At 43.7% G+C, this 27,975-nt stretch overlaps 1 protein-coding gene across 2 annotated transcripts in view; it reads right to left on the bottom strand.

The window, feature by feature from the left end:
- Positions 1–1,249: 1,249 nt before the first annotated feature.
- The window catches only part of PKM (pyruvate kinase M1/2), a 29,861-nt gene continuing 3,135 nt past the window's right edge, over positions 1,250–27,975 (bottom strand). Inside the window, exons 2-11 of one of the 2 annotated variants that reach the window (XM_090028524.1) lie at positions 22,475–22,644; positions 21,505–21,596; positions 17,679–17,810; positions 17,034–17,220; positions 14,739–15,009; positions 13,985–14,135; positions 12,150–12,302; positions 7,406–7,572; positions 3,381–3,562; positions 1,250–2,580 (exon numbers count right to left, since the gene is read on the bottom strand). In XM_090028524.1, coding sequence (XP_089884650.1) covers positions 2,474–2,580; positions 3,381–3,562; positions 7,406–7,572; positions 12,150–12,302; positions 13,985–14,135; positions 14,739–15,009; positions 17,034–17,220; positions 17,679–17,810; positions 21,505–21,596; positions 22,475–22,625 — 1,593 coding nt within the window. In that variant the 5' untranslated portion in view covers positions 22,626–22,644 and the 3' untranslated portion in view covers positions 1,250–2,473. Of the gene's footprint in view, positions 2,581–3,380; positions 3,563–6,641; positions 6,809–7,405; positions 7,573–12,149; positions 12,303–13,984; positions 14,136–14,738; positions 15,010–17,033; positions 17,221–17,678; positions 17,811–21,504; positions 21,597–22,474; positions 22,645–27,975 lie in introns of both variants that reach the window. The other variant, XM_090028523.1, reaches the window with a different exon arrangement.

The following is a 27,975-nucleotide window of genomic DNA, read 5'->3' as shown; positions in this document are numbered from 1 at the left end:
CTGAGACTCCCAATGGAGTTCTGTCCCAGGAAGTGGGAGAAATGGAGCAAGGCCTAAAAATATAAAAAAAGTACTGGTCAGACATCAGCTCAACTTGGTGCGTCAGACAGCCAGTTTGACTGTACCCTCAAGGGCAAGCACTCTGTCTCCCAGCTATTTTGCAAGCAGCTGATTTCAGACAAGGATGCCATTCATCTGTGAGACAAGAGCATCTTGTCACAAAAAACTATTCACAGCAGGACAGCTTTGCTACCAGGAGGTTATGAAACACTTGTGCACCTAGCATTGCCCATAGAGCTGTCGCCTTCTGCTGGAGTTCGGCCTCTGCAAATACACAGGGCTCACTCCCACTGCTCCCACCCACCCCGGGCGCCCTGTGCTGAAGATGAGCCAGTTAAGGGCTGATGCACACAGCTTCCTAGGAGGGTCAGCTCCTCGTTGTGACCAGGTACCTAGACTTCACCGTTTCCACCTGCCAGGGGCACAGAGGCTGCTAGAAGGTCCCTGGGATATTGGAGAGCCCAAATATTCCTCCCTGTTCCCTGTGGTGTAGTGATGGGTAGAAAATTTGAGCCCCAAACAGGAAGTTTACTTGTAGAGCCAGGCAGGTGAAATATTTATTTGCCCATGCAGGAGTCTTTATTAGCTGACAGCTATTAAGTGCTTGGAGATAGGGGACCCACGTAAGGCAAGACAGCTCAAGCAGGTCTTCCAGGCAGAAAAGTTAACATTGAACCTTGAATTATTCCCTCTCTTAAAACTAGGCTTCCCCTTCTTCATTCGGCATCTCCCAAAAGCTCCTGAACAAGAGAACAAGCAGGCATGCATCTCCATCCTGGAGTTACTCTTTAGCAGCCTGTCTAGCAAGCCCACAAGGCAAAACTCTTATTCAGACAGGCAGGATTTGAAGTATGAGAAGGGCTACACCCTGGACAGCTCAGGCTCACTTTGCAGTGCTGACTGACTGGTCGATGAAAGCCACTTGGGCTTTTGCTACCTCACTGGGTAACCGAGACACACAGGTATCTGTGAGGCACATACATTTGAAGCCATGTTAGATTTGGCACATTTGAAGGCTGCTGTCTAGCCAAGAAGCTAGAACAATGCTAAAGACTCTCCACCACCCAAAGGCAATGACTTTAGAGACCTTACATTTTCAGATGCTGCTCTTAAGCACTGTTGCTTTTGAGCAGGTTGGCTTGACATAAGCACTTGGCAGAAAACAGAAAACACCAAAAGAATAGAAAGCTGATGGGTGCTTTAGCTTCTCTTTATTGATGTACGTAGTTGTGCTCTACAACCCAATACACCTGTTACAGTAATTTGTCCAGACTTACAACACAGGAGAATGCTCTCAGGAAATGTGACTACTCGACTCAGACAGATATGCGACACTGCGGCAGGAGCACAAGTTCTTAGCAGCACAGAAGTGGGAGTGCAGTTTGTGCAACAGCTGGGACTGCAGCACTCAACCCTTTAAGACCCAAAGACCCTGCTTTTTCCTTTTTCTAACCCCCAATGTGCACAACTAGCCTAGAAGAAACCCAGGCCTGCACCATGCCACAGATTTTGGTCTCATGTGGAGGCTTTTAAAGTCACAGCTTCCTGTAGATTGGAAGCTTCCATTCGTTAGGCTCCCTATATATGCTAGCAGGGGGATGTACAGTAGCTTGTCTCAAGCAAGTTACTATTCTATCTAGGACTTAAGAGCTAAGTCCACCTTGTCTTCCATCAACATGCTTTGGAGTTTCAGATCCTTGATGACTAGCAGAATAAGTTACGGAGTCCAGAAAGCCACTGTAAATCCAAGTGGAAAACAATCTTACACACTTCATGTGTGGCTATACAGGTCCATGACTTAATCTACTGTTGCTTCTGGACTGGAGTGCAGTGGTGACAGTGACAGTACAAGTCTGTAGGTGCATTCAGGACATGGCAGAGAAGGGTGGGCATTACATAAGCTGTTGTGCATCTGAACCTACAGGGTTTTGGGCTGTACTCTGCCTATTGCAGAGAGCATTATATTGGAACTGTCAACCACAGTCATCTTATTCCCTTCCCTTACGCTCCCAAGACTGGAGCAAAGAAAGACACAGTATTCATGCCCTTGGACAGTAACCAGGCTACTAGGAGGAACAGCAGCAGCACACATTCAGAGACCATGCAGGAAGTTCCTACACTGACTCCCAACATACATCGAGGCAGTATCACTTTGGGGTGTGGGGGGGAAGGGGCAGGGAGTGTACTTTGGGGGGAAAAAAAAATATACCTAAACACTTCAAGTATTTCTTCTCTTTTAGTAAAGGTCTCCTCCCTCTGCTGCTGTACTCGGTGGCATTTAGCAACCTACATCCGCTCTACAGACAAGGAGAACAATTGCAAGCAATTGCTGGTCTAATGCAAAGGGGCAGGGATGGGGGAGGGGGGTAGGGGTGAGGGAAGATGTTGCTGGGTTGGATCCAAGAGTCGATGTTCATGGAACTGGCACCACGCGCATGGTGTTGGTATAGCCAGACCCAGGACGCCACCCTGTTAGCACAATAACCAGATCACCGGTCTTGAAGAATCCACGTGCTTTGCCTGGAAGAGAGAAATTCAGGAGCAGCTGTAAGCCAAGTCCATGCAACTGTCTGATTAGGCACCATCTGTAGTGGGCCTGGTATCGCTGGTAGTTAGAAAGCTTATCAAAAACAGGTGGGCACACAGCTGTAGGAAGATGCCACTTGTTTCTGGCAGGTCCAGCAGGGAAATTGATACCTTGACAAGATTTAATGCTTGTACTGCAAGTTACTCGGCTCAAGCAGCTGCCATTCCCATCAGATGTCTGCATGCCCTCTTGCCACAAGGTGGCAGCCTTACATCAGGGTGGGGGGCTCCTCAGCTATACTAGTATTATCACTCTAGCAACCAATGCTCTGGTCCATCACAAGGGCTTGCATGTCACATCTGTGGCACTACATTAGCTCTGTAATCTTCAGCAATCTTGGATTCAGCTATGGCTGCTTCCTCCATGCAAAGTACCAGACTACATAGCCACCCCAACCCCAAATGCCAACGCTCTGTTAGTGCCATGTGACCCTTAAGTGAGAAAAAGAGTTGCCACCTATACCACATATACAAAGCTACACAGACATTCTTGCCACACAGCTCTCCTGGAAGTAAGGCTGTGGTGCTAGAGAGCAATTTTTAAAAACAGGAAATACTGAAAGTTCAGACCTGCTGTAGCTGGCTAGTAAGGAGTGAAGCTGGCCTTTCTGGAGAAAGCCCCGTCTTTTGTTACAGGCAGTACAATCAGCCTCAAACAGCAAGGTATTTGAAAGAATTTCTCCCTCAAGCCTTGGTAACCCCAAAACAGTAAAAGGTGAAGCCACATGACTCACCAACATTCATGCCCAAGTTTACTCGGAGATCAACATCCTCAGCCCATGCATCATGGGTTGGTTCTTTGCACAGAACAGGGAAGATGCCACGGTACAGATGGGCCTGCCGTGCCGTCTGCCCGTTACGGGTCACAGCAATGATTGGCGCACGTGGGCGGAACCTGGACACCAGGTGAGCTGACCTAGTAGGGAGGGAAGACAAATAAATTAGGTTTCTTGAGCTCTTATCAGGTTGCTCTGGGTGGCTGATCCTTGCGTGCCCCTGAAGAATCTGGGAGAACAAAGGCAAGATCAGGAACATGTGCTCAGCATTTAGGTTGGTGCCATCTTCAAGTAAGAAAAGGAACAACCAGCATTCAATCAATCAACTGCTGGTTAAGTTCATCCAACATACTTCGAGTAGGCTTCCTGGGAACCTAAGGTAAGTCTGGCAAGAACCACCAAGTTCTGTCATTGTGTAACATCCTAATACAGACTGAGCCTCCTAATCCTACATATTCATGAGCAGGTTAGCAAAGGCCATTTCCCATCCACACTAGAGGAGGGTTGTAGGTCTTTTAGGATTGGTGGGGGGTGGAGGGGGGGGCATGCAACTATCAATCCCCCTCAGATTTGGGACAGTGCTCTCACCTTGATTTTCTGGATTTCTTGAAATACCATACTTTACCCAACCCTATACTCCGCCCCCCCGAAATATGCTGGTTTCCAGCACCAACTGCCAGCAACAACTTTGTTTTGCTCTCTGGAAACAATTCTTGGTACTCCAGAGACCAGAGTCCCTGTGTGTTGCCTGCTGTCATGGACTCTCACTTTTCTGTCATAACGCTGAGTCAGGACACAAACACCCCCCCCCACAAAACAGTGGAAGTTAGGATTGAATACTCTTCTCACAGGCACGGAGAAGAGCAGGATTCTGCATTAGCAGCAATATTTAGAAGTCAACCATCAGCCATGACTGAAAAGACATCTCTATGAAGTCAGCACAGGAGGAAATAAGGGGATTCCACATTGCCACAGGCCAAGTGCTGGGTTTCATCACTAGCCTAGTTCTCATTTGCTTTAATTATCTGTGATGGTTGGGTTGGTAGAACTCTGTGCCTTTTGCTTCCTTGGATGGCACAATTAATATGCATTTGGTTCTTGATTTGGGAGAATGTGGTGATAGCAAACAGCCACTTTGGATGTGCAAGAAATACCATCAAGGTGTCCCATATGAATCAGGATTGCTTCTTCTGAAAACTGTGGTGGGATCAGATCAGAGAAGGCTAGACTCAAGGTAAATCACTAGAAACCATCAGAGGAAAAGCACAAAGTCAAACATGCAGGAAGAAAGCATACATGGCCCCAAGTTGTATTATTTTTAATTGTTTTCTATATCCCACTGCCCCACATCCACCAGTTTAGAATGAATTAAGAAGTTAGCATGAGAACTGCACTGAATTACACGAGCTTTGCCCATGCTCAAAATAAGAAACAAATATGGTAAAGGTCTTCTCAACCTGTCCCAGAAAAATGTTAGGAAGCAGGGCACCAGTGGTGCTGAAAGGTGTCTTATCACCAGCAGCAGCAGCTGGAATGATCTACAACTGCCCCCTTTACTAGGGTGCAAGTGTGGCAGCTTGGGGGAAGGGGCAGGGAAGCAAGTGAATTTGTATTCAGCAATTATAGCGTCAGAAACTGTAAGAGATCATGACATCCCTGTGCAAAAATTAAATCTTCCCAAAGTCCATGGAACAGAATAAGACTGCATGACATATACTGCCATTAACTAGATTTGTAGGATCCAGTTATTATTAAATTTAGCTCAGGTAAAAAACAAACAAACAAAAAACCTGCTTAAGTACTGAAATGGTTTGTGTTTGGTTGGGGGGGGTGGATTTTTTTTTTTTTTTTTTTGCGACAAAAGGTCATTGCTTACAAGGAAGTAACCCCAGTCTGAGTGAGCTGAAAAACGCCTCTCTGACTCTTGAAGAACAGGGTATTCAGAGGCTGTAACATAATCTGGGACTAAAAATAATCAAATATCAGTTTAGAGATCTTCAGAAAAGGTCAGGTGTAAGGATAGAAGCCTTTATGCAGAAACTTTAGAAGCACAAGTTACATGGACACACACACACTCTTATGTCTTTAAGTCATTCCCTTTTCTACAGAAACAGTGGATGGTATGAAGCATACTTTAAAGCTGAAGGTACGCCAAGAATTTAGAGTCAGCCCTGTTTTTCATGCAGAATATTTGCTGTGTATTTAAGGACATCTGTGCAGCACTACCTAGTTGGTCCCAATTCAGTGGGAAATCCAGGATTTACCCTTTAGAAGGATAAATCAGTTGTTCACAGGGCATGTGCTCAGTTAGACCTGCTATTCCTGTGTGGAGCTGATCAGTGAGGTTTAAGACCTTTCACTCCTCCTATTCCTGGATCATTTTAGCCATGAGGTCTATTATAAAAATCACCTGGGAGAAGAGTGTCCCAAGCTAGTGGTTCACAAACAGCATCCTTAAGTGCCTGTGCAAGAAACTGCAGCAGCCATGCCTGCGCTACTAGGTTCATAGTGTCCATGTCCTGCACATTCCAGTGTCTAAAAGTCTGCAGCAATACTAGTGTTATTAATCTGAGCACAGCACACTGGAACTGTTAATTTAACAAAGAGGATTAACACCGATATTCACCTCTGCCAAATCTGAGACTTCTTGCTTTAAACCCAGGGTTCATAGCCCCTGTGCTTAGCCAGCTGTGTGCAATTAGAGGGCAGAGATGGGCACAGCCACTTAAAATGGTTTAGCCAGTGACCCAACAATCAATCATGCAGGCCTTTAATTTTGTTGTCAGCCCAAAAGGTTTTAAGAACTTGATTTTGCATCCATTGAACTTCTGACCTGCTGCTAAATCCAAGATTTTTTTCCAGCCAAGAAGTTTGTTTCTAACTTTCAACAATTGCTTCCTGTTACATTTTTTAGTCAAGCCTTATTGGCAATTTTCAACAACAGAAGTATACGCTCTTGGTGCCGAAGCCAAGTTGGTCAAGGGAGGCTGGAGAACCACATTATAGATTAAACATCTGCAGACATTTGAAGTGTTTGTCCATCTTCCAAGTAGAACTAGTATTGCAGGCAGAGAGCCTTAGCTTTGAAGGTGCCTGGCTCTCCAGCAGCTTCAGGACTACCACTTTACGCTTCCAAAGGAAGCCTTCAAGAAATGTTTATCCCCCTCCACCCCTAGTCACAGAAGTCCGTTTGACCTGTGGGAACCTTTCACCTCCTACCTTCCAGATTTGGTGAGGACGATAATAGCCCCACTGCAGCATTTGAAGGACGCTTCCACAGCGCCAACAGCAGCAGCTTCAGTAGGATCACGACTCAGGGGGGCCAGGCGACGTAGTTCCTCAAATAATTGCCTGTGAAAGATGGCGGCTTCGGCCTCACGAGCAATCTATAAGAGCAACATGCATTCGGGGAAGACGACATTCATGTCAGTCAGCACCCAGGTGGCACAGGGTAAGGCGAGATGCCATGTCTAGCAGGATGTCACATGTATGAAGCGGTATCAGTATTTTGCTATTCAGAAGATTAACCGGTTAAGTTCTATGGTGCCCTGGTGGTGATTGCGCTGTTTAGTCAAGGCATACTGCATGTGCAATGGCCAGTTTAAGGAAGAAATTCACTCACCAGGCTATTAAGAGGTTTTTCTTCTGAACTGCATTAACACATGCCATTTCACCTCACCCTGCACTCTTCACATCCATGCCCAACTGCCAGGCACTCTTGCTCTGCTTCTACCTACTGTGAAGTAAGGATGATGTAACCTCAGACTGGGAATGTATGCAAGGCTGAAGTCTTTAAATGGTGACTGTCCTGTGAACGGTTGTGTTTTTTGTAGGAAGAGATGTTTCTACCTACAGGAATACCTGAAGCACAAAATTTGCCTTGTTCAGAGCATCTAACCATTGCGACCTGAGGAGTAAAGAGATCATTTATCTTACTAGAGCCAAAGTGTCTTACATCTTACTTCCCCTATCTGGAGCCCTACCTGCCAGATTCGGTCAGAACTATCAGAGCTGGTGCTAAGCACTTAAAAGAGGCCTCCACAGCGCCTACAGCCATGGCATCAGCAGGGTCCCTGGTGTTAGCAGTGATGCGGAAAAGTTCTTCAAACAGCTGACGGTGAAAAATTGCGGCCTCAGCCTCGCGAGCGATCTGCAGGCCAGAGTAAGAGGGAGGGAAGGAGGGAGAAGAAAGGAGCAACATAGAAAGAAGGAAAGAGATACACCAGAGTAATGTGACACCAAGTTAATTTGCTTAATTGTCAAAGTCATGCAAGAGATTAAGAGGGTAGGGTTGTGAAACTTTGGCTCCGAAGCTAGAATTAAGGGCATCTTGGTAGCAGTGCCAATGCTTGCAGTGGCCGTTGTGCCACGTTCTACAGATGGTACCGTCTGCCCATTAGATCAGTTATTTTCACAAAGGAACTGTTTGAGGCACTGTTTTTTGTTTAAAATCAGACGACCTCAAAATAATAAAAGTCCAGATTGTAGCCCTTAGCAAAGCTAAGAAGAATTTAAGCTTTTCTGCTCTTTTGTGGAAGCAATTCTCTTCAGCCTTACAGGATCACCTGAACACATGCAAAATGTTAGCCTGCTACAAGTCTGGTTCCTCCACTCCTCAAAAGGCACAACATTTAGCTATGCCAGAATAGACTGAAGTAGTATATGACCTCCACCACTTTTCAGTGCCCCAGAGCAGTTAGGACTGCTCTCCCTGAAGGAGAGCTAGTGGAGAGCAATTTCCAAGTGACCTCTGGGTGGCAAGAGGGTCTCCATTTTATTTAAAAACAGCTAAGCTAATCATAAAGAGCCAAGAAGTCATCTTCAGCGTTGCACCACCTTACCCTTTTGAAATTATGGTTAACAGTATGGAATCAAGTCTTCCTATATGGCTGTCTATCGAGCATGGAAGGTTCCTGTACCTCACATCATACAAGTTGGTACTTGCTGCAGTACAGGTATACAGCTACAGACAAGCTTTCAATTCCTGTTCCTGAAGATGGAAGCAGACTGAGCAGCAGCCTTTGAATCTAGTTTTAAAAAGCCATCTGTCAGCATTTCCAAAGTCAGTCTAAGAAACCGGTATACAAAGCATATACAGGACCAAGTAGTTTTGAAGACAAGAACTGAGGTCTTTGTAAGCTACACCAGTCCTCAACAGCCATATAAAAGAAGGCTTGCAGAGTTTACCAGAAAAGCATGCAGAGAAAACGCTGATCATCTTTTCAAGACAGATTTCAGTTAGCTACTCAGGGAAGTGAATGGGATAAATTATACAGCATGGAAAAAAATACTGAGGTTTTAGGAATTATTAGTCTGATTCAATATAGATTTCATTTCTAAGGCACCATCCAAATGAGGGCACAGCACTCTGAACATGAATTAATTAATTCTACATTCATGCATTAGAGGAAGGCCGAGCTCTTTATGGAGGAGATATGCAAGCGGCTTGTCCAAGTGTCACAGGATGCATGTGGAAAAAACAGGAATAGAAGGCAGAAATCCCCACTCCTCAGCCTGGTCTTCAACCACAAGATCCTTTGTAGTATCTCCGAGTAGTATTTTGAGCTCAGAGACACTTAGATTGCATTGCAATGCAATGAGACTGGCACATTAGCTGCAAGTTTAATACAACAAGTCTTAGAACTTATTGTTAGATAGAGAGGGGAGGATAAAGATTAAAAAAGCGTCCACCTCAGAGAGCACACACTCCAAACATGTAAGCCAGGAGCTTCATGGTACATCTTCAATTCTCGATTCAAGGACAGGCAGCTTTGGGAAACATGCAGTATAAGCTTGGATCTATCAAATGGCTCCCTGCTAGCTGTCATTTAAAGTAACCCAAAAGTCTTTCGTCCTCCCCACCCTGGATCACCCACACTTATTCCCCCCTAGACAAAGTCTATGGCAATTCTTCAAAACTGGTCTCACAGCTGTTTTTGCCTACAGGGCATAGACAAGTTTCTGTAAGTTTGTAGGGAAGTATGGAAATTTCCTTGGTTGAGTGGAGGTGAGGAAGGAAGGAAATAAGCTTGTTAGACAATTGGGCAGCAGCAGTGGTTAAAAATCCTTTGCTTTTCCATTGGTTAGGTTAGCCGGCCTGGTCAAATCAAGAGCAACTGACCACTGAGGTTGCAGGAATGCTTCTCTGCAAGGAGATATCCTGCCCAACATCTGCAAACTTGCTACTGAACTCTTGATTCAGAAGCCTCACTTGATTTGTAAGGGCACTAGTGTTACCGGAAGGAGGAGTTAAGTTCAGCACTTTTTTTCTGGATAGAAGGCTGTTACCAAATGGAGACCACAGCATTGCATCAAGGCCATCAGTTCAGGGGGATGTGTCAGGTATATAAAGGATTAAAACTGTAGGCACTTGAAGAGACCACCCAAATATAAAAGTGACAGCCCTCTGCTCCTATGTCAAGATTCTTGGGAAGTTACTGTATGCAAGTACATACAAGGTCCAAAACCACTCAGATACCTGGGTATGGTATGGGGAAGGAGGTGTGCATGAAGGGTCCCAACAGGGCAAACAAGTCCTACTCATTCCTACTTGGTACATGCCCAAGCCAGGAAACTACACAGTACAGGCAGCTCAGAGGGGTACATGATCCTTAAAGTCCAAGAGCAGTGCTGGGGTGCATGATCAGCAACCCAATGAGCCAGGCATGAGCATGCCAGAGTGAAGCCTGTGAATAGGACTTGTTTTTCCTCAGTGCCAGTCACAAGCACAGCAGGATTGGCAGAGTTTTATTTTCTCACTGCCTCTTTAGCTTTGGGTCTAAGAATGAGCCCTTGTGGTAGTCACTATTCAGTGGACCTAGTTAAAACCATAGCCACCATCTAATGTAGCAGCTGACACTGACATTTCAAACCTGTATGTACCAGTCAAGCAACCAGTTTTCCCATGAGTGTTTGGAAGGTGCCCTGTGGCTTATTGTAAAAAAGGTGGAGAGACTCCTGAGCTCGATCATATGAAATATTGCATAGCCCAAGGCCTTTCTATTAGGCAGCCCTTACCTCTAAACGCCTGCAGGATAAAAGGTGTTTGAAGGGCCCCAGCTTTAGCAAGGCCCCGGCAGGCAAATTTTCATTGTCCCTTCATGTCATTTACTGGCTACTATCTGCACTTCCCGGGACAGAGAGAGAACGCAGAGAGCGCAGAGCTGAAATTCAACCGCCAGTAAAAAGATCTTGTTCTCATTTTTAGAGCAGCTTTAGTTTTTGCTTCACAGCAACATGTACTAGCAAGTCTTCTCCTTATGCCCATGCTTTGAGCCATGAGTTCACCATATTTTGTCATTACAGTGTCAGAACTAAGCCAGTCACCAAGCACCTAACATGAACCAAACAGATCCAATAAGCAAATACAGAAACTCAATGTGACTGATCTTTAAGGTATGCTCTGTTCAAGAGAAAGCAAAAAAGGGTTCTTTGAGAAGTCTGCTGGCTTTATTCAGTCACTTAGGGGAAGAATTCATATCCACATTTAAAAAAAAAAGGGATAACTGGGCCGCAATTATTTTCTGGTGGCCCGGCCTCTGGTTGCCAAGTTTGGTAAGTTTGCAGTTCTAGAATTGTAGACTCCTGCTGCAAGTTTCCAGATATTGGTATCAGGGTCAATCCTCAAGATTGCCAAGGGAAGAATTTTTAGACAAGCAATTAGTGAACAGTTAGCAGTGCACACAGTCACATGCTTTCAAGTTGTTGCTCAACACCAGTCTGATTTCACTGCTTCCCCTCCCCCAACCCCCCCGTGTACAAAAGTACCAAATCACAAAGATCAGGTACAAGGTAAGAGGGGACAGAAGGAAGTTAATACCTATAGAATGCACTGTAAGGGCACACACAAGAGCTATATTTATTAATCTATATAACCTGAACTGCAACTGACAAACTAGTGTGCATTATCAGTGCTGTAATTCACAGCAGTTAACTGGGGAGCATCAGTACTTCTAGACACTTGGCATCAGACTTAAATTAATGAAGGGGGGGGAATGAGTTGGGTGAACTCCAAGCAGAGCAGAGAAGTTTCTGGCAGTTTAAACATGTAAAAAGAACAAATGAGTCCTGTCAGTAATCATGCAAAAAACATCCCCAAAGGCACAGCTGTCAAATGCAACAAGATTGAGCAAGTCATTTAGCCACCCCTCTCCCCCACCACAAAGTCATTAAAATTGTGTTTCAATTTATTGAACACAGCTCAACCAAGTGATTTCCGTAGCAGCTCCCCCATTTAGAAGGCTTCATATATTGAGTTTGGAATGGTGGATTCAAGGTAATTCACACCAAGGTAACAGTTAAAGCTTAACTCTGGTATAAACAGAAATTAAGATGCCTTGCAGTCCAATCCTATTTGGACATTTCCCACCACTGCATTTCAGTTCTTGGCTCTGCCTTTAGATAATATAGCACACAACAGAGGGCAGTTTGCTCCTCTAGCACAAAGTATCTTGTGCCAGTAGGGCAATACTGTACCAGTCTGTGCATGATGACAGTAAAGCAGGCTCCTCAAAACTATGCTGACACATGGCAAATAAGAGATGAGGGAAGGGCAAGTTACCAAAAAAAAAAAGCCAGGGTGGGAGCAAGCTGTTGGGTGTTGCCACCCAGCTCTGAATGCATACGAAAGCCAGATATCCAGGTGGGGTGTCATCTGCCATGATTTGGCAAATCCCTATTTTAGGCTATGGAATGCTACCCTTTAAACAAAGCACAGGCACTACTCACAGCATGCTGCATGCGGACAGCCTCAAGAGGGTAGTCTCCTTTGGCTGTCTCTCCAGACAGCATAATACAGTCAGCTCCATCCAAGACGGCATTAGCTACATCACTGCCCTCAGCACGGGTTGGGCGAGGTTTCTTAATCATGCTTTCCAACATCTGGAAAGGAAGAGTCAAAAATTAATGTTATGCTCCAGAAGAGAACTGCTTCTCTAGCACACTTATATAACATCTGAATAGTTTAAAACCATATTTTGAGTAGGGCATGGCAAGATCATTAAGTCAGTTCAAAATTTAAAATCAGGATACTACAAACATGCTGCCGTCTTGCAAATGAAGAGCTGACAAATGATGACTGATGTGCCAAGACCACCTTTTATGCTCCTGGCACAGAAACTCCCTGTTGTTTGTGTAACACAACCTAGTCCTCTTTTATAAAGAAGGAAGCGAAGATCAATATCAGTACTTCTGAATTTTTATGACACATACAAGGAGGTACAACCAAAACATTAAATTAGAAACAGATCCAAGCCAATAACTGATCTTGTCTGGCATCTGGTCTATAGCTCAGTTTTCTCTATACAAATATCCCTCTTATAAAAGTACTATCTAACTAGTACCATAACCCACCAGGAAAAAGCTACTAAATTAGCCTAAGGCACAGAACATAGCTTACTGGCAAGCCACTGAATTCAAAGATGTGCCTGCTCTATACAAAACAACTGCACTAGAAGATAGGAAAAAAAGTAGGCTAGGAAGATCTTGAGTTCTGAATCCGTTAACTAAGAATCACCAACTACTTAGGTTGCTTTCCTTTGGAGGTGCAGTTTCACAAAGCAAAACTTTGCATCACTTGCTGGCAGCGGCAGCCTGCTGTAATCCCACAAGCAGATCTGGGGGCTTGCTCCCCGCAGGAGAAGTCTGACACACCTCTGCAGCCCTCCCAGGGGGCACAGGTCCCTGGATCTGCATGCGGGATGACAGCAGGCTGTCACTGTTAGCTAGGGCCAGTGTCAGCACTGGGTTCTTCCCAGCACTCGCCACAGCCTGTGCCAGGCAGACTCGCACTGCCGACTGGGGCCAGCACCAGCAGCCAGCATGCTGTCATCCATATGCTCCGCAGCTGGCGAGCACGGAGCTTAAAAAAAAGAAAGCCCTGCATTAACCGGCTCTGGTAACAGCAAGCGAGGCCTCTGGGTGCTCGTGGTTTCGAGCTCAACAGCTTTGCAACAAAATGCCCGTCAAAATTTTGCACAGCCCTACTAGTTTCCCCCACTGCCCAAAACTGTCCATATTTGCTACTTAGAACTGGCTTGTGAGGAGAGAAGCAAAATTGTCAGTTGTTGGTCTCTTTGTATTAAATACCATGTGCCTCTATCTGGCTCCAGATGTCCCTTCAATATCCCCACTAATGACAAGACTAGACAGGGTACTATAGCATTCCGGCATGGGCTGCAGATGCATTAGGAAGCTGATCCTCCAAGGCAGATTTCCATGACAAGTTTATACGCACTGTACAAGCCTGTTGTATATTCTAACCTGCATAACAGGTTTATGCGAGGAGAATATTTGTAAGGTTACATCACCTGGTTGAAGAGATAACAAGGGTGCCTATTGACTAATATAGGAACACAGAATCTGTACACTTTATGAATACAGAAGCTGTCCAGAAATTGTAGTTCTGCTTTGAATGTTTCATGCTCCAACAAACAGGACTTGGAAGCTACTCCCTTACACTCCCTCTGGAGCCAGTGGGTAATGGGCACACTTAGGACCGAGTACTCTTCATGCAACATCTGTGGTAGAAGAAACACAAGAAAAGCTATTAGTAACCGAAGTACCTGAGTGGCACAGATGATGGGTTTACCAGCCCTGTTGCATCGTCCAATCATCATCTTTTGGGCAAGGAAGACTTTTTCAGCAGGGATCTCAATACCCAAGTCACCACGGGCCACCATGATGCCATCACTGGCTTCCATGATTTCATCAAACCTGACAGGCAAAAAAAGAGAGAGTTACTTACAGGTATCCTCCCAACCCCACCTTAATATCATTATGTGAGCAGTGAATATGCAAGTACTTGCCCATACAAGTACCATGTTTCCACAACCCAATATATTTCTCTATCCTGCAATACCTACTGTAACAGAGTACTTTTAAAGCAAAACGACACAGATGTCTGTTGTAGTCTGATAACTAGATTCTAAGATAGTCCTATTTTCAAACTGTTAGGACTTTTCCAGTCACTTGGCAAGTAATGGCTATTAGTTAGACTGAGAATTAAGTTTTGATGCAAATTTAGTAAGGACTCTCTTTCTGTATTGGCTACTGCAAGATCCACTGCAAATGACTGAAATTTAAAGCAGTGATATTACGCATATAGCAAGATGGTATTCTGGACAAAAGTAACATAATTGCACATTTTGCAGAAACCCTACCCCACTAAGTTTTTGCTGACAAGTGGGACGGGGACCACAAAAGAGCCTGCAGTCCCACAGACTTAAGTATGGGCTTCACCCTTTGTCTTCCATTCTCCTACCATCAGGAAGGAATCCTTCCCTGAACCTCATACAAGACATGCTTGCGAGAGCTTACCTGCGTACACCCTCGTGGTTCTCAATCTTGCTGATGATCTTGATGTTCTTCCCCTTTTCTCCTAGCACTTCCCTGACAGCATGGACATCAGCAGCTTTGCGGATGAAGGAAGCAAACACCATGTCCACATTCTGCTCCACACCAAACTTCAGGTCCTGAACGTCTTTTGCAGAGACTGCAGGAAGGTCCACTGCAGCTCCAGGCAGGTTCACACCTTTCTTGCTGCCAAGCATCCCACCATTCTCAATTTCAGTGACAATATGGTCTGAGCCTGAAATCAGACAAGTTGGATAAAGTTGGAAAATGATCTGCCTTCACAGTACGCAGTCATGTTAGATCATTCAAGGCAAACAGGAATTCATGCATGCATTTTGTCTTAGTTTGTCACTTACTAACCAGGAGCAAGATTTATGAACCAACTAAAAATCAGCTCTCCCTCAAGCCTGGAAAAGGAAGACAGCATCTACACAGTGCATGTCACTTGTGAAGCCATATTCTGATCCCATTCAAATTAGTGGCTTTTAGATATGCCATTACCAGTCTCCCAAATACAGTTCTACTTAGGAGGAGTGGCAGTTCTGACAGAACTATGAAGTCAGATATTCAAGACAGTGATTCCCAACCAGGGTGCTGTAGCACCCTTAAATGCTTTGAGATCCTTTTGAAAGGTGCTACAGTTAGTCACGTTTGCACATCTGACAGAGTGCTAATGGCCATCAGGAAAAACCCAGAGATTCCAGCCAGGAAACTGTAAGGTGAGAAACCTTTTGACCTATTATGGTCAAAGTTCTTTCCAACAGAAGAATTGCTTTATTGTTTATGGATTCGGGGGGGGGGGAGGAAAAACCAAAAAAACAACCCCCCCCCCAAAAAAGTAAGAATTGACATTTGCCAAGGGATGCTTTGAGGCTAAAGAGGTTGAGAACCACTGCATAAGAATAATAAACTAGTATAAAATAGCTTAATGAAGTACCAACTAAGTTTTTACAATTCAAACTACTATTGACCATTCAGGCTAGCTCTGCTAGAAGCCACAAGTTACCATCGGCTCCAAAACCATGCAATTGTAACTGCTAGATAGTGCTACCATTGTATTGGGATCAGTGGACACAGCTTCCGATGCTTATCTAAAGCAAATGCCCTTTTCATGAACAGTTACTGGATTTAAGGGAAGGAGACTTTGAATATACTTAATATATCTATGATAATTCCTATATTGTGCAGGCATTATAATGATCTGTGCAGATCCTGTATTTGCTAGAAGTATTGTTTTCATCACCTGCTACAGCAGTTTAGTATAAATCACTGGCATAATGGATAACAGCATACAAATCCAAGACTGTTCTGGTCAGTTATGCCAAGCTTCCCTACACTACTTTTACCATTATAGTGAAGGCTTAGTAGTATATCCTCTCAGAATTTGAAAGCAGATATTTTAAGCTTCCCCATATATGCTCACAAGGGTTCCTACTTCTTAGGTTTCCACACAGCTTCAGGCAGGGGTGCTCAACCCCTGGCCCATGTACCAAATCAGGCCCACATCATTAAGTGTCATCTCATCCACATGGCTCCCAAAGAGTCCAGTAACTTGGTGATGACAGAGGTGGCACTTCTACCCCATCATCAAATTTCCAGATTCATGGAGAGCCCTTGCCCTGCACACTGGATTGGGCACCTTGATCCCAGAGTGCAGGGCTGGGGGGGGGGGGTGTTGTTGATGGGCAACACCAGGCTCCAGCCTTATGCCACATCTGCATGCAGTACCAAAGAAGGTTTTAAAAAATTTTTTCCTCTAAGCCAGTGTTGCTAGAAGTTAGCAAGTTTTGTGCCATGCACCAATATTAGGTACTCTGGTGCTATAAGCCACTATCTAAGTGATGTTTGGCTATTAGGGGAAGCCAGCTTTCCCACTAATATGCAGTAAAGACAATCTAATAATGCATGGCTGATCCCTGGTTTCTGCTTTATCCCATAACAAGTAAGGTTTAAATGATAAATACAAACTAGTAAGATTTGGCTGAAGGGATGATACTACAGGAGATGGTCTTGATGAGGCAGTTTTACTGCATTCACCAAAATGAGAAATCCTTGTCCATCAATGCATTCGGTGACTCTATCTTTACTAGATGCAGTACCTGGCTGAACACCAACTTCATTGTGAGGTTGTGGACTAACTGCTTCATATAAAGTGTTTAAAGGTAAGGGTCAGGTCACTGAAAAAGGAAGTGCCACTATAGATGGGCAGTCCCACAGGGAAAAGTTGCATTGTCCTGGAACCTTTTCATTGGTACACACCTTTCTCCTTAACCAGCAGCGAAATGAGGCCATCATCTACATAAATTTTGCTGCCAATATCCACGACCTTGATGATGTTCTTGTAATCCACCCATAATACATTTTCATCACACTTCTCCATGTATGCATCGTCCAGGGTCACTTTAAGAGTCGCACCCTTTTTGAGCTCCACCTCTGCTGTACCACTCTGTTGGCAACAAGGGAAAGGTTAACACCACAAGGGCATGCAACAAATGTACAAGCTCTCTCAGGACTGGGAAGTGGCTTTAACTTTGTACTGCAGATATGCAGCCACACCTCTATCTAGTCTGCTCTACACAAGCCAAGAGAAATCCTGGGCAGACAGACAATAACAGGAAAGAATAGGTTTGGATGGCAGGAAACTACTGCTCGCAAGGTGTCCCACTGTCACACCCCATTCTGTATGGTATTTAACTCATCCACTGTCAGGGAAATAGCAAGCATTGATGAAGTCACAGAAAGGTTACAGCTTCTTCCTTCTGCTAAGAGGTTGGTTGGCTCAGAAGGAAGGCTGCTATTACAGCATACAAATTATCTAGTTCCCTCAAGGTATTTTTTATTTAAAACCAGTTGTGTGTATAATCTTAGGCTGCATTAAAAACAAAAACCATACGCCACACTTACTCCTTTGATAAGTCCAGTTCGGATTTCAGGTCCCTTGGTGTCAAGAGCAACAGCCACAGGTCTGTAGGTGATAGGATCAGAAGCAAAGCTTTCTGTGGCTTCACGCACATTCTTGATTGTGCCTGCATGGTACTAGGAAGAACCATAGAGAATTGTTAGAAGTCTTGTCCATGCAATACTTCTTGTTTGCAGTAAGGAGACAAGTTCTCCCAAAAACTATATAAGCCTATAAGCAATGTGCCTCCCCCCTCTCTGACAATCACCTAACTCCATTCTTGAACAGTTTAATGTAAACTAAGCTTTCACTTGGGCTTAGCTATGAAGATCTCACTTATGTAAACTGAATGCAAGAACCTGTCAAAACAAGTTGTACTGCTTCAATCACATTAGTATACTGAGTATAGCAGTCACAGACAGAGACAATATCCTGTAGTAGCCAGCTTCAAAGAAGCCAATTCCTGGGAAAATTCCTTCCATAATCCCCAGGTCTATACCCCTTCTAAAAGGCAAGGTAATTAATTACTTTCCAAGTAATACGTCACCCATTTGACTAACAAATTTGTTAGTCTGTTTTTGTTGTGTTTTTTAAATCCCAAGCTCTTCACCTCAGTGATTAGAAGAAGGTATTTGATTTTCATACATACAAGAACACTTTGCTAAGATGAGCTTCACCTCTAGTGCAGGTGGAGTGCCTCACTATCGCCAATGACTTCCACCTTTAAAGGTGATCAATATAAAAACAATTTGCTTAGTTTGATCAAACAGCCACTCTGACACCAAGAGCACTTTCTCTAGCCAAGGTTATGTAAACTTCAGCAGACAGCTGTTGGCAAAAGGCTGATTTGAGCTAAGAGGGTTCTCAACTGAATACACATCGACTGAAACAAAGCTAGATAGGTGTAGCCAGGTAAGACTACCCATTCCCCCCCACCATCCCCCTTCCCCTCATATAAAAGTATACACTTCTATTAGGTTGCAAATACTTTTCCTTGTTACTAGTACTTTACAGAAGATTGATATGTAGGAGTTAAAAATCTTTCTACATTTTAACACTTGGGGTAGCTCATGAAAGTCTTAATAGTAGTATTTGAAGTTGTACAAGTACCTTGCCCAATATTTGAATGTAGAAAGAAGAAAGCAGAATTTATTTTTGTTTGCCTGCTTAATCTAGAATGCTGAAAACAAAAAATTGAAGATCACAGCGAGGTTGGGAACCAAAATAAATACCAAGATGGGGTCACTAGTGTTCTTACAGCCTATACACTTTGTTGCCCCATCTCTGGTTGCATTGGTAGACCGATTTGGTTTCACTGGCAAGAGCACAAGGCAGAATTAATGTGGTAACACTTACCTTTGTTTCATATCCCCCTCACCCAAGCAAAGAGCTTACTGTCACTTAGTCCAAATTAAGCTATTCGTACACACTTGATAATTTGTCTGTTACAAAGAAAGGTGCATAAAAATAATGAAAGACAAGTTGGAAGGATAGTTTCATCCCCCAGGTTTGGAGGTACTTTGAGGCAAAACATACACCACTATGGACTGCCAGTTGAAGGAATCCAGAAGTGTGCACCACAGCAGGTCTGCAGAAGATGCACCGAAAAGTACCACAAATAATCACCATATACATGCCCCTCAGTATTAGTTTTTGGGAAACCATATTAAAAATGAAATAAACAGCTTTGCTATTTGTGAAGCGCTTCCAGCCAAGTACAAGACTAGCTAATACTGGAGTCAAGCTCCCTCCCACTCCAGCACATGTATATGCATACACCATCAAGACACAAGAACTGAGGTATGCAATACTAGCAAATGTTCGTGGAGATTTTTCACCCCATAAAGGTGGAAGTGTTCCAGATGCATCTGAAGGGCTGGGGCAGGAAAGAATAAAGTGACTGATCATGGCCAGGGAAGGCCATGGTACTGGGAAACTTTGCAATAAACATGACAGCTAACACAGGAATCCTGCCATGTTATCCTACGCAACCAAAAGAAGAAAAACAGAATTTCTAGAGGGAAAGAGTTTAGAAGAGTTCCTGTATCCCCTCCCTTTCATAACCCCTGAAGTGAAGTTAGAGAACATGCCACTTCCCATTTCTGCTAGTACAATGTATAGTTAACCAGAGTAGCTTCACAACTGGTCATAAGCCCTCACCCACTTAACAGCAGGACCAATAGTGAACCCCGGTCACCTTCAGTTAAGGGCTGTTAAAAGGACTGTTTTAAGTTGCACTTGCTATATACATAAGCAAATATTTGCTGAGCTCTGGCCCATTCACTGACATAACCCTAACAGTTGAGAGTTCTTGTACATTCAGTTTACCTACATTTACTGCACAAGACGCAAGTAGAAGGTCAACTGTGGTTTCTCTCATGCATACGTTTAGTGCCCTTTGCCCTTTAAAGATTAAGAGTGGGGGTAAGCAGCCAAGTTCTTACCCAGCTTGAGGAGTTAACTATCTGTCCTACTAAAGCCACCTACAGCTGTTAGTCTACACAGAGTCCCTGACATTTTGAAAGCTAAAGGACAGCCAATAGAAAGGCCCTGGGTAGCATTCCAGGGAATCCGTATTAGGGAATGGGACCCTTTCGACTTCTCAGGTCACAGGGAGGAATCCAGTCTATTTATATCAGCAAGAAGAGGGCTCGCCTGCCTTAACAAATGGTGTGCATTTCTTGTGACCTTGTTTCTTGCACAAGCCTCCCCCTAAATGCCAGACAGCTATTCTGTACCTGTTGGAACAAAACTCTGCCAGCTAGTTCACCAGAACCTCTCTGCAGTAGCCATAAGTTTGCTTCCAAAACTGAAAAACTACAGTTACTTGCAGACCCCAGGGATAGGATACATACATTGAATTAGGAATTTATTAGTAAAGAAATAAGCCAAGTGATGTTCACCATGTGTTCCATATGTTAAAACACCAAAACCTGGGGCTGTGGGGCAGAAGTGGTATTACATCCTGGTCCAGAAAACACTCCTGTAGATTCTGAAGAAAGCAGTTTTAGCAGGACTAAATTGCCTACTTGCATAATGCCTATTTTCAGTAGTTTGAAGAACTGAATGTTCACTGCAACACAGTTACTTGCTTTTAAAGGACTGCTCTTTCAAGGGCAGCAGCAACAACAGAACAGTCGTCTGTTTCAAAAGATGTTGCAGGGGAATATAGGCCAGCAGCCTCAAGCATCACAGCTCATATTTTAACCAAATAGAGGAGTTCAGATTCTGGTCGACTGAACATAAGGACTCTACACGAATGCTAAACTGTACTTTTCTAAGACAAAGCCACTGTTAAGAAGCTAGATCAAAAGATTAAAGCACTCAGAAATAGGACGAGTCTCTCTTTAGAGAGCAAGTTCAGAGAAGGGAACCTCATCTTTTTGCACAAAGCACAAGAACAGGCTTCTAGATACTGCGATAGTCTAAGCCACAAAAAGGGAAGAGTCTCTTGAGAACCTGTAACCAAACATTGGTTCAAGTGTAGCAAGTTGTCATAAGATACAAGTGACAGTTAATGGACTCTGAACTGTAGGCTCTCCAAGAGTTTGAAAACAGAATTCCAGCTATGAGATTCTTTTGGTGGCGTGTGGACAGGAGGGACTAAGTTTTTCTTTTGCTTAGAGTGGACTGATGCATATGCTTAAGTCGCACCTTGCTAAACACCATCAGGAAGATGTAGGCTCAATCTGCCTTTTGAAAGAAAGCACTTTCTTACAAGAAGATACACCCCCCAAAAGCTAATTAGCACTGTTCTTCAGGCCTCATCTTGGTTTAAGTATCTGCTACTGAAAACATTAGGCAGCACTCACTGACAACCCAGACCCTTACCTCATGAGTTCCATGAGAGAAGTTGAGGCGAGCAACATTCATGCCAGATTTAATCATTTCTTGCAGCATTTCCACCGAGCGGGAGGCTGGGCCTAAAAGAAGGAAAACAGGTTGATGGTCAAAAATTTAAAGTCCGTAAAACTTAAAAAAGGTAACTCAAGACAAGATCATTCCTAGTTCTGCTATTTCACACAGCAAACCCCTCTATTCCTAAACCAATCCATTTATTCATAGATACTGAATACACACAGTGCACATCTCCTTGCTAGACTTACAGAAACTGCACACACCAACTTGCTCCAGGTCCTCAAAGCTCCAAAACACTGAACTCATCCAAGATCTCAGTAAGAAGCTTTTATAAACACACACCCAGGTAGCTCCTCTAAGCAGTACCACAGAATTGCACTAGACTTAATGCTACATTTTTGTCCATCAGCTGAGATCTGATGGGAAGGAAGTGATGATATACAGGAAGACAACCGCAGTAGCCAAAAGGTCCTAATGGAGAATGGAGCATTTCAACAAAGTAACAACTGTGACTTGCCTATCTAAAAGAGCTATTTCAGCCTATACTGAGAACTGGGGACAAGCCAATTGCAGCAATTTCTTCCCTCCTGTGCAGCGTGCAGATGGAGATAGGGAGACTAACAAAAAAACCAAAAACAAAACAGAACAAAACACTGGTGCCTTGGGCCACTATCTGAAGCAGGAAGGCAAGATTAGCCACAATTTAGAGTTCAGCTATTCAGACCAGCTTCCACTAAAGTCAGGACTGGGAAAAGAATGTAGGTGGAAAACTTCATGAGTTTAGCCTTGGCCATCATGTTGCAAATATCCCAAATTAAATATCCAAGTCTTCCTAGGGTTCATCCTACAAGTCTTTGGTGTTCTTGACATGCTGTACCCGCCTTCCTTCCCCCCCTTAGACCCAATACTTAAAAAAATAAATAAATAAAATAAAAAATCCTACCAATGGTGCAGATAATGCCAGTGTTTCGTGCTGTGGTTGGCTCAGAATCGATGTCCAGGCGACACATGTGTTCCAGGAAAGTGTCTGCCATGGCAGCATGTAGCTGCTGGGTTTGGATGAAAGCAGTTCCTGCATCATGGTGTTTCGACATAGTTGCTGGAGTTCTTTGCCTAGGAGAAAAGGGAGAAGAGTTATGCTAGCAGGTAAATTTTTTAGACTCAGAAGCTAAATATACTCTAATAGAGTTAGCCAAGATTTCTAGAAAACTCAAAGTAACTTTGTTTGGCGTTAGTGCATTTCACCATCAGTTTTTTGTACTTAAGTTGCATCACGCATGCAGTCTGTTCAATATTTCTTATTTAAGCTATGTATACATAGTGATGATGTTAGCTCTTTAAACTAGTATTCCAATTCAACAGCATGGCAAAGATGTTCTGAAAGACTGCCAAGTTATATGGAAGTAAATGCTAGACTGAAATACCAGTCTGTTCTCTACGGCTAGTTTATTCTGTTCCTTTGTAACAATGTCAATGGGCATTTAATGGAAGTTGTCAGGATTCTAAGACATGCAAATATAGTACAAGCGCCAAAAGAAACTATTTAGAACTTGTTTGGAAAAAACCGAATTTTCTTTGTATATAGCCCTGGCTGTCTAAGAAGCATCAGAGTTTAGCTTCTTTTGAAAGGATCTGGTTAGACTAAATATTTGCTTATTGCACAAGGGACTGATGGTGGTAAAGAAAGAGAGAGAAAAACAGCATAGCAAAATGGTGATCTCAGACTATCCCTCTTATGATTACTGTATGGTTAAAAGAACTTGCACTGCTTAAGTTGCAATAGCTCCAGTGAAAAGCATGGCAGAAGTCTCCAGCTCAAGATGACTGTTTAAGAGCTTTGCTATCTTAATGCTGCCCTAGGAAAAAAGCTGCTATCCTGATTGTCAGAACTCAGAATATATTGATAGCTAGCTGCTGACAGTTGTTTGCTTCAAAATTCCCACGGTATGGAACACAAGCTGGCAACTCAGCTATGGAAGAGGCATACACCCACCCACCACTACCATTACGGTACCCAAAAGTTAGACCCGAGTGGTTTAATCTTTAGTTACATATTTAAGAGTCTTGGTAGACATGCACCTTGTCTGTAACTAAGAGCAGCACAGATTTTCTTTTCCGAGTTGAAGCTTTTATATCCAACTGCCAAAGATACGCATTAAACCTGCAGGAATTTACACCCAACCTTTTAAGTCTGGATAGCTGAATAATAGGCTTACATTTTATTAATTACAGCACCTAGGCAAGGCATCTATGCAAGTTTTCAGCCTCATACAACCTAGTGCCTTAAGTTACCTTCCACCCAAGGGCTTGGAAACCAGAACAATATGAAAGAGGAACTGACCGACAACCCTCTGAAGAAAAAAAAAAAACAAAAAAAAAAACAACTTAACTTCTTTAGGATTTAAAGGGTGGGTGGGAGTGATGCCCCTTCATTACTGACCCAAAACAATCCACGGATATTAAATAACCCCAGGAAAGGTAAGCCTTTCTGTATCACCAGACACACCCAAGGTATCTGAATTTTTGTTCTGGGCCCTGATTAGAAAGGATCTGAGAAACCAGAGAAAGTCTTCCTTGGCTCAAGGGGTGGCAGGCAAAGAGGTGTGCATCTACACAACACACCAGCCTCTGCAGGAAAGCAACATACCCACTTATTCCAAAATGTATCCCTAAAAGGAACAAGCAAGCAAGCAAGCAAGCAGCACACCAAGGTGAATGAAAAATTCTAGTTCCAATGCAAGGCACTGAACCAAGTGGCTCCACTTTGTTTTTAAAGGAAGGACACTCATCTGCAGGCAGCCAGTAATTAGGACCCCAGACACTGATTATTACCCACCCTGTTTGCTGGAATCCAAGACAGCCTTTCCAGCCAAAACCGCCATTTCCCATCTTTGTCTCTTCTCTCCAGCTCTCAATCCTCCTGCAGTCTGTCAACAGCAGCAGGAGGATTATCTAGATCTTGCCTTACTCAAGAGGTACAAGCACCTTCATCCAGTTAGAGAGACTTTTTTCAATGTAGGCCAACTAAGCTATGCATAGACCAGGAAAGACTGTGCAGCGCTAGCAACTGAATTTTTGCTTATTAGCGCCTGTAGCAGGTACAAAAAGTTACAGCAGAACTAGAAACAAAGTTGCTTTATGGGATACATAGTCATCTTGTGCCTAATTCAGTCCCAGCCATTGCCTCTGTAACAAGACTAGAAGTTCATGCACTCTAGATTGTTGTGTCAGAGGAGACTATAAACAGCAGTATTACATTTGTCCTGCTAAGGAAAACTAGAGACCATAGGAAGATGAACTACACGTGGCAGCACTTCCTGTAATCTAATAAGCCACAGTGCTCAGCATACAGCTAGCATTCTTGTTTGACCATCAGCGACACATTCAGTGCTGTCATACTAAAGAGAGTCCCAGCTAACAAATCAATACCCTTAGCCAGACACCCAGGGTAATCCTCAACAACAGCCCCCAACAAGGGAAGATCAGCTGACCACGTATTGGACATTGATGCCAGAGGAGAGCACCAGCTGCGTCAGAGGCTTCACTATGCTTAGTCCCTCCCTCCCTCCCCCACTTCTGCCAATCGCCTCCCTGCACCTACGTGCAGAGTCTCGCGTGCAGGCTCTCATATAGCATGACTTGACTCAGTACATCCTCATCATGATGCAGAAATTCAGACCAAGGAAAACCTCAAGTCAGTCTCTTCTCCAGCCCTACTGGAAGCTGCCGACCCAATGAAGCAGAAAGCAGGAGCCACATGGCTAGATTATTACACAATGTTACATTATTACACAAGCATGAACACTGCTTCCCTCCCTAAGACTATTTTATGGGGGCTGGAGGCATGGGATGGGCTCCCTCACTTGCAGTACTTGTATAAGTGTGCTAGGGAGAGCCCTTTAGTTGAGCATATAAAGTCCGCTTCCCAGCAAGCCACTCTGTGCACAAACATTATGCCTCAGACTTTATTATAAAGCCACTCCTGGTCTTTTGATGGGTTTATCTGAGCCAAATTAATGCAAGGTCAGTCATCAGAAATTAGTGTCGAAGTCATTTCTACAGAGGGAACATTTCTGAGATCCTCCTAAGAAAGCAAAACTAGTTTTAAATTCTGATTAACACTAGCTTACTGGCAAATATCATCCACCCATGTTATTCTAGATTCCAGTTACTCAACACCTATTAAGGCATTTAGATAATATTTTCTATTCGGTGGTTTAGCTGTATGCCATGAGGCTGCATAATTACAAACACTAAGGACAGTGATTCTCACCCAACGTGAAGCAGCGCTCTGGGGAGCTGCAAACTCTTTAAAGGGTACCTTGGGCTTCCTCACAACATTATCACTGTTAAGTGCATTCACATGTGCTTCACAAGATGAACCCAGAGACCTCAAATAAGAACCTGGAGTGTTAAAATAATGTTGGCCTGTTACAGTCCAAGTTCTTTGCTACAGCAGAATTGCTCTATTTTTCCATAGAAAAATAATCATCATAGTAATTATCAGAGACCGAAAGCTAAGAGAGTTAGCATTTTGAGGGTCACCTGGAGTCTAACAAGGTTGAGAACTACTACTCAGAGAATGAACTGCAGCAACAAAAGGTCTTCACTTCTCCACTGACCAAATGATGTTAATGGGCATTGTGTGCAGTCCAAGATGTCTCCTGTGGCTGATGCTAGAAACATCACCTAGCTCTCTAGCACGTACCTACAGGCTATGATGAACTATTAGAGAAGAAAACAGGCAGTTCTAAGTCACAAGCTTTTCCACAGCAAATAAGCCCTTTGCCCCACCACCCCTTTTAATGGCAGCCAGCAGTTCATGGAAAATGACAGTCATTTACAAATGACACCAGTTCAGATTTCACACATTGTGGTGAGAATTACTGGAGAAGGGAAATTAGAGAAGAGTTTCATTTGCAGTCAGAATCCCCCTTATGAGTTGCACTGGAAAAAGATTGCTCACAAGTAGATCACAGAAACTGGTCATGGGCATTGAGACCCTGGCTTTTGCACGAGGAGAAAGAAAGGGAGCAGTAAGAATATAGACACAAAATCTGCTTTTTTTGCAGGTGTCCTTAGTTCAGCTTTATTTGTACTCTATATTTTTGCATCTTCCTTTAAGGTATTCCTTACCAGGTCAGGACTTGGGAATTAAAATGGTATGGTTGCCATCTTTACTGCAGTAAACTAGTGAGGGTCAGCTTTGTGGCACGTGCGCCACAAGTTAGCACCACCCTCTATTTAAGTGCCACTTCTATTCCCTTCCTTTGCCCAATTTGCTGCTCTTTCTGGCTCCTCACTTCTACCGCATCCCGCCCCCCACACACACAGCCCATGATATCAGTAGCAACTGTGCCACAAGTTGGCCATGGTTTCATTAAATATTTATGCAAGACAGAGGTGCAAACAATAAAAACCCAGGTTACTGTGGAATCAAACCTCATCATGCATCTGGCTTAGACGTGTAAACTGATCCGTCTTAGGCTTTCATTCACTATTAGCATGCTCCAATACTAGCTATGCCTGGCAAGGACATGGTGTTGAGAAGTTAAACCTTGTATGGTTCTTGACAGAACAGAGAGGGCACAAGAGGGCAGATTCTATTTATTGCTTCCCTTTGCAAACAAATACAAATAATTAAGTAGGTAGGAAGGGGATAATAACCCTCCACCACACTAATACTGACAGATCGCAAATCAATGTCACTGATCAGAAGGGCAAGTACTTTTCATAGGCTTGAAAAACTTCAGCACTTGGGACAGTTAAGCATTTGCCTGGCTTAAGGAAGATTCTCTCCTCAAGAAAGAGAGAAGTTAATAAATTAGTGATTCTAAATGAGAAGAGCATCACACAAAATTAGCACTTGAATCTTCGCATTTTTCAACATTCTAGGAGCAGCAGACATCTACGCAGCTTCCAGCAAAGGAAACTCAGGGAGACCCCGAGACTAGATAACTCTTCCTACTGATGGTGTCCAAGCACATGGTATAGTCTTGCTGGCAAACCACAGCACGGGTTGCCAACTGGTTTGGTTCAACAATTCCTCTTTTCTCCAGCATGGCAGAGTACTGGGCAATTCTCTCCTCTACAAAGCCTCCACCCCCATACACATTTCACTGGTTAAGTCTCAGCTAATGATGAGCAGGTACTTCCCCTGTCCCCTCATGTTACAACTGCTGAGAGTCTCAGGGGAAACAAAAAAATCAGCATTTTGTTAGTCTTCTCAGTAAGCTCACAGGGAATGTCCCAAAGCATGAGTATCCTTCCAGTTCTTACACAGCAGTCAGCGCCACTTTTTTTTTTTTTTTTTTTTTGGATGAGAGTGAAATGGCCCCGTTTTTAAGGCCTGCAAGAGCCAGGAGACTGATTACATGCAGGTAAAAGGACAGTTAGATTAGACACTGGATTTACATTCTAGGTTTCATGCCTCTGAATACCTGA

The sequence above is a fragment of the Crocodylus siamensis genome, chromosome 15 (assembly GCF_052110815.1).
Source record: "Crocodylus siamensis isolate JL-2025a chromosome 15, ASM5211081v1, whole genome shotgun sequence".
Taxonomy (NCBI): domain Eukaryota; kingdom Metazoa; phylum Chordata; order Crocodylia; family Crocodylidae; genus Crocodylus; species Crocodylus siamensis.
Note: the sequence above shows the minus strand (reverse complement) of the source record. Positions and strands in the feature narration are given on the sequence as shown.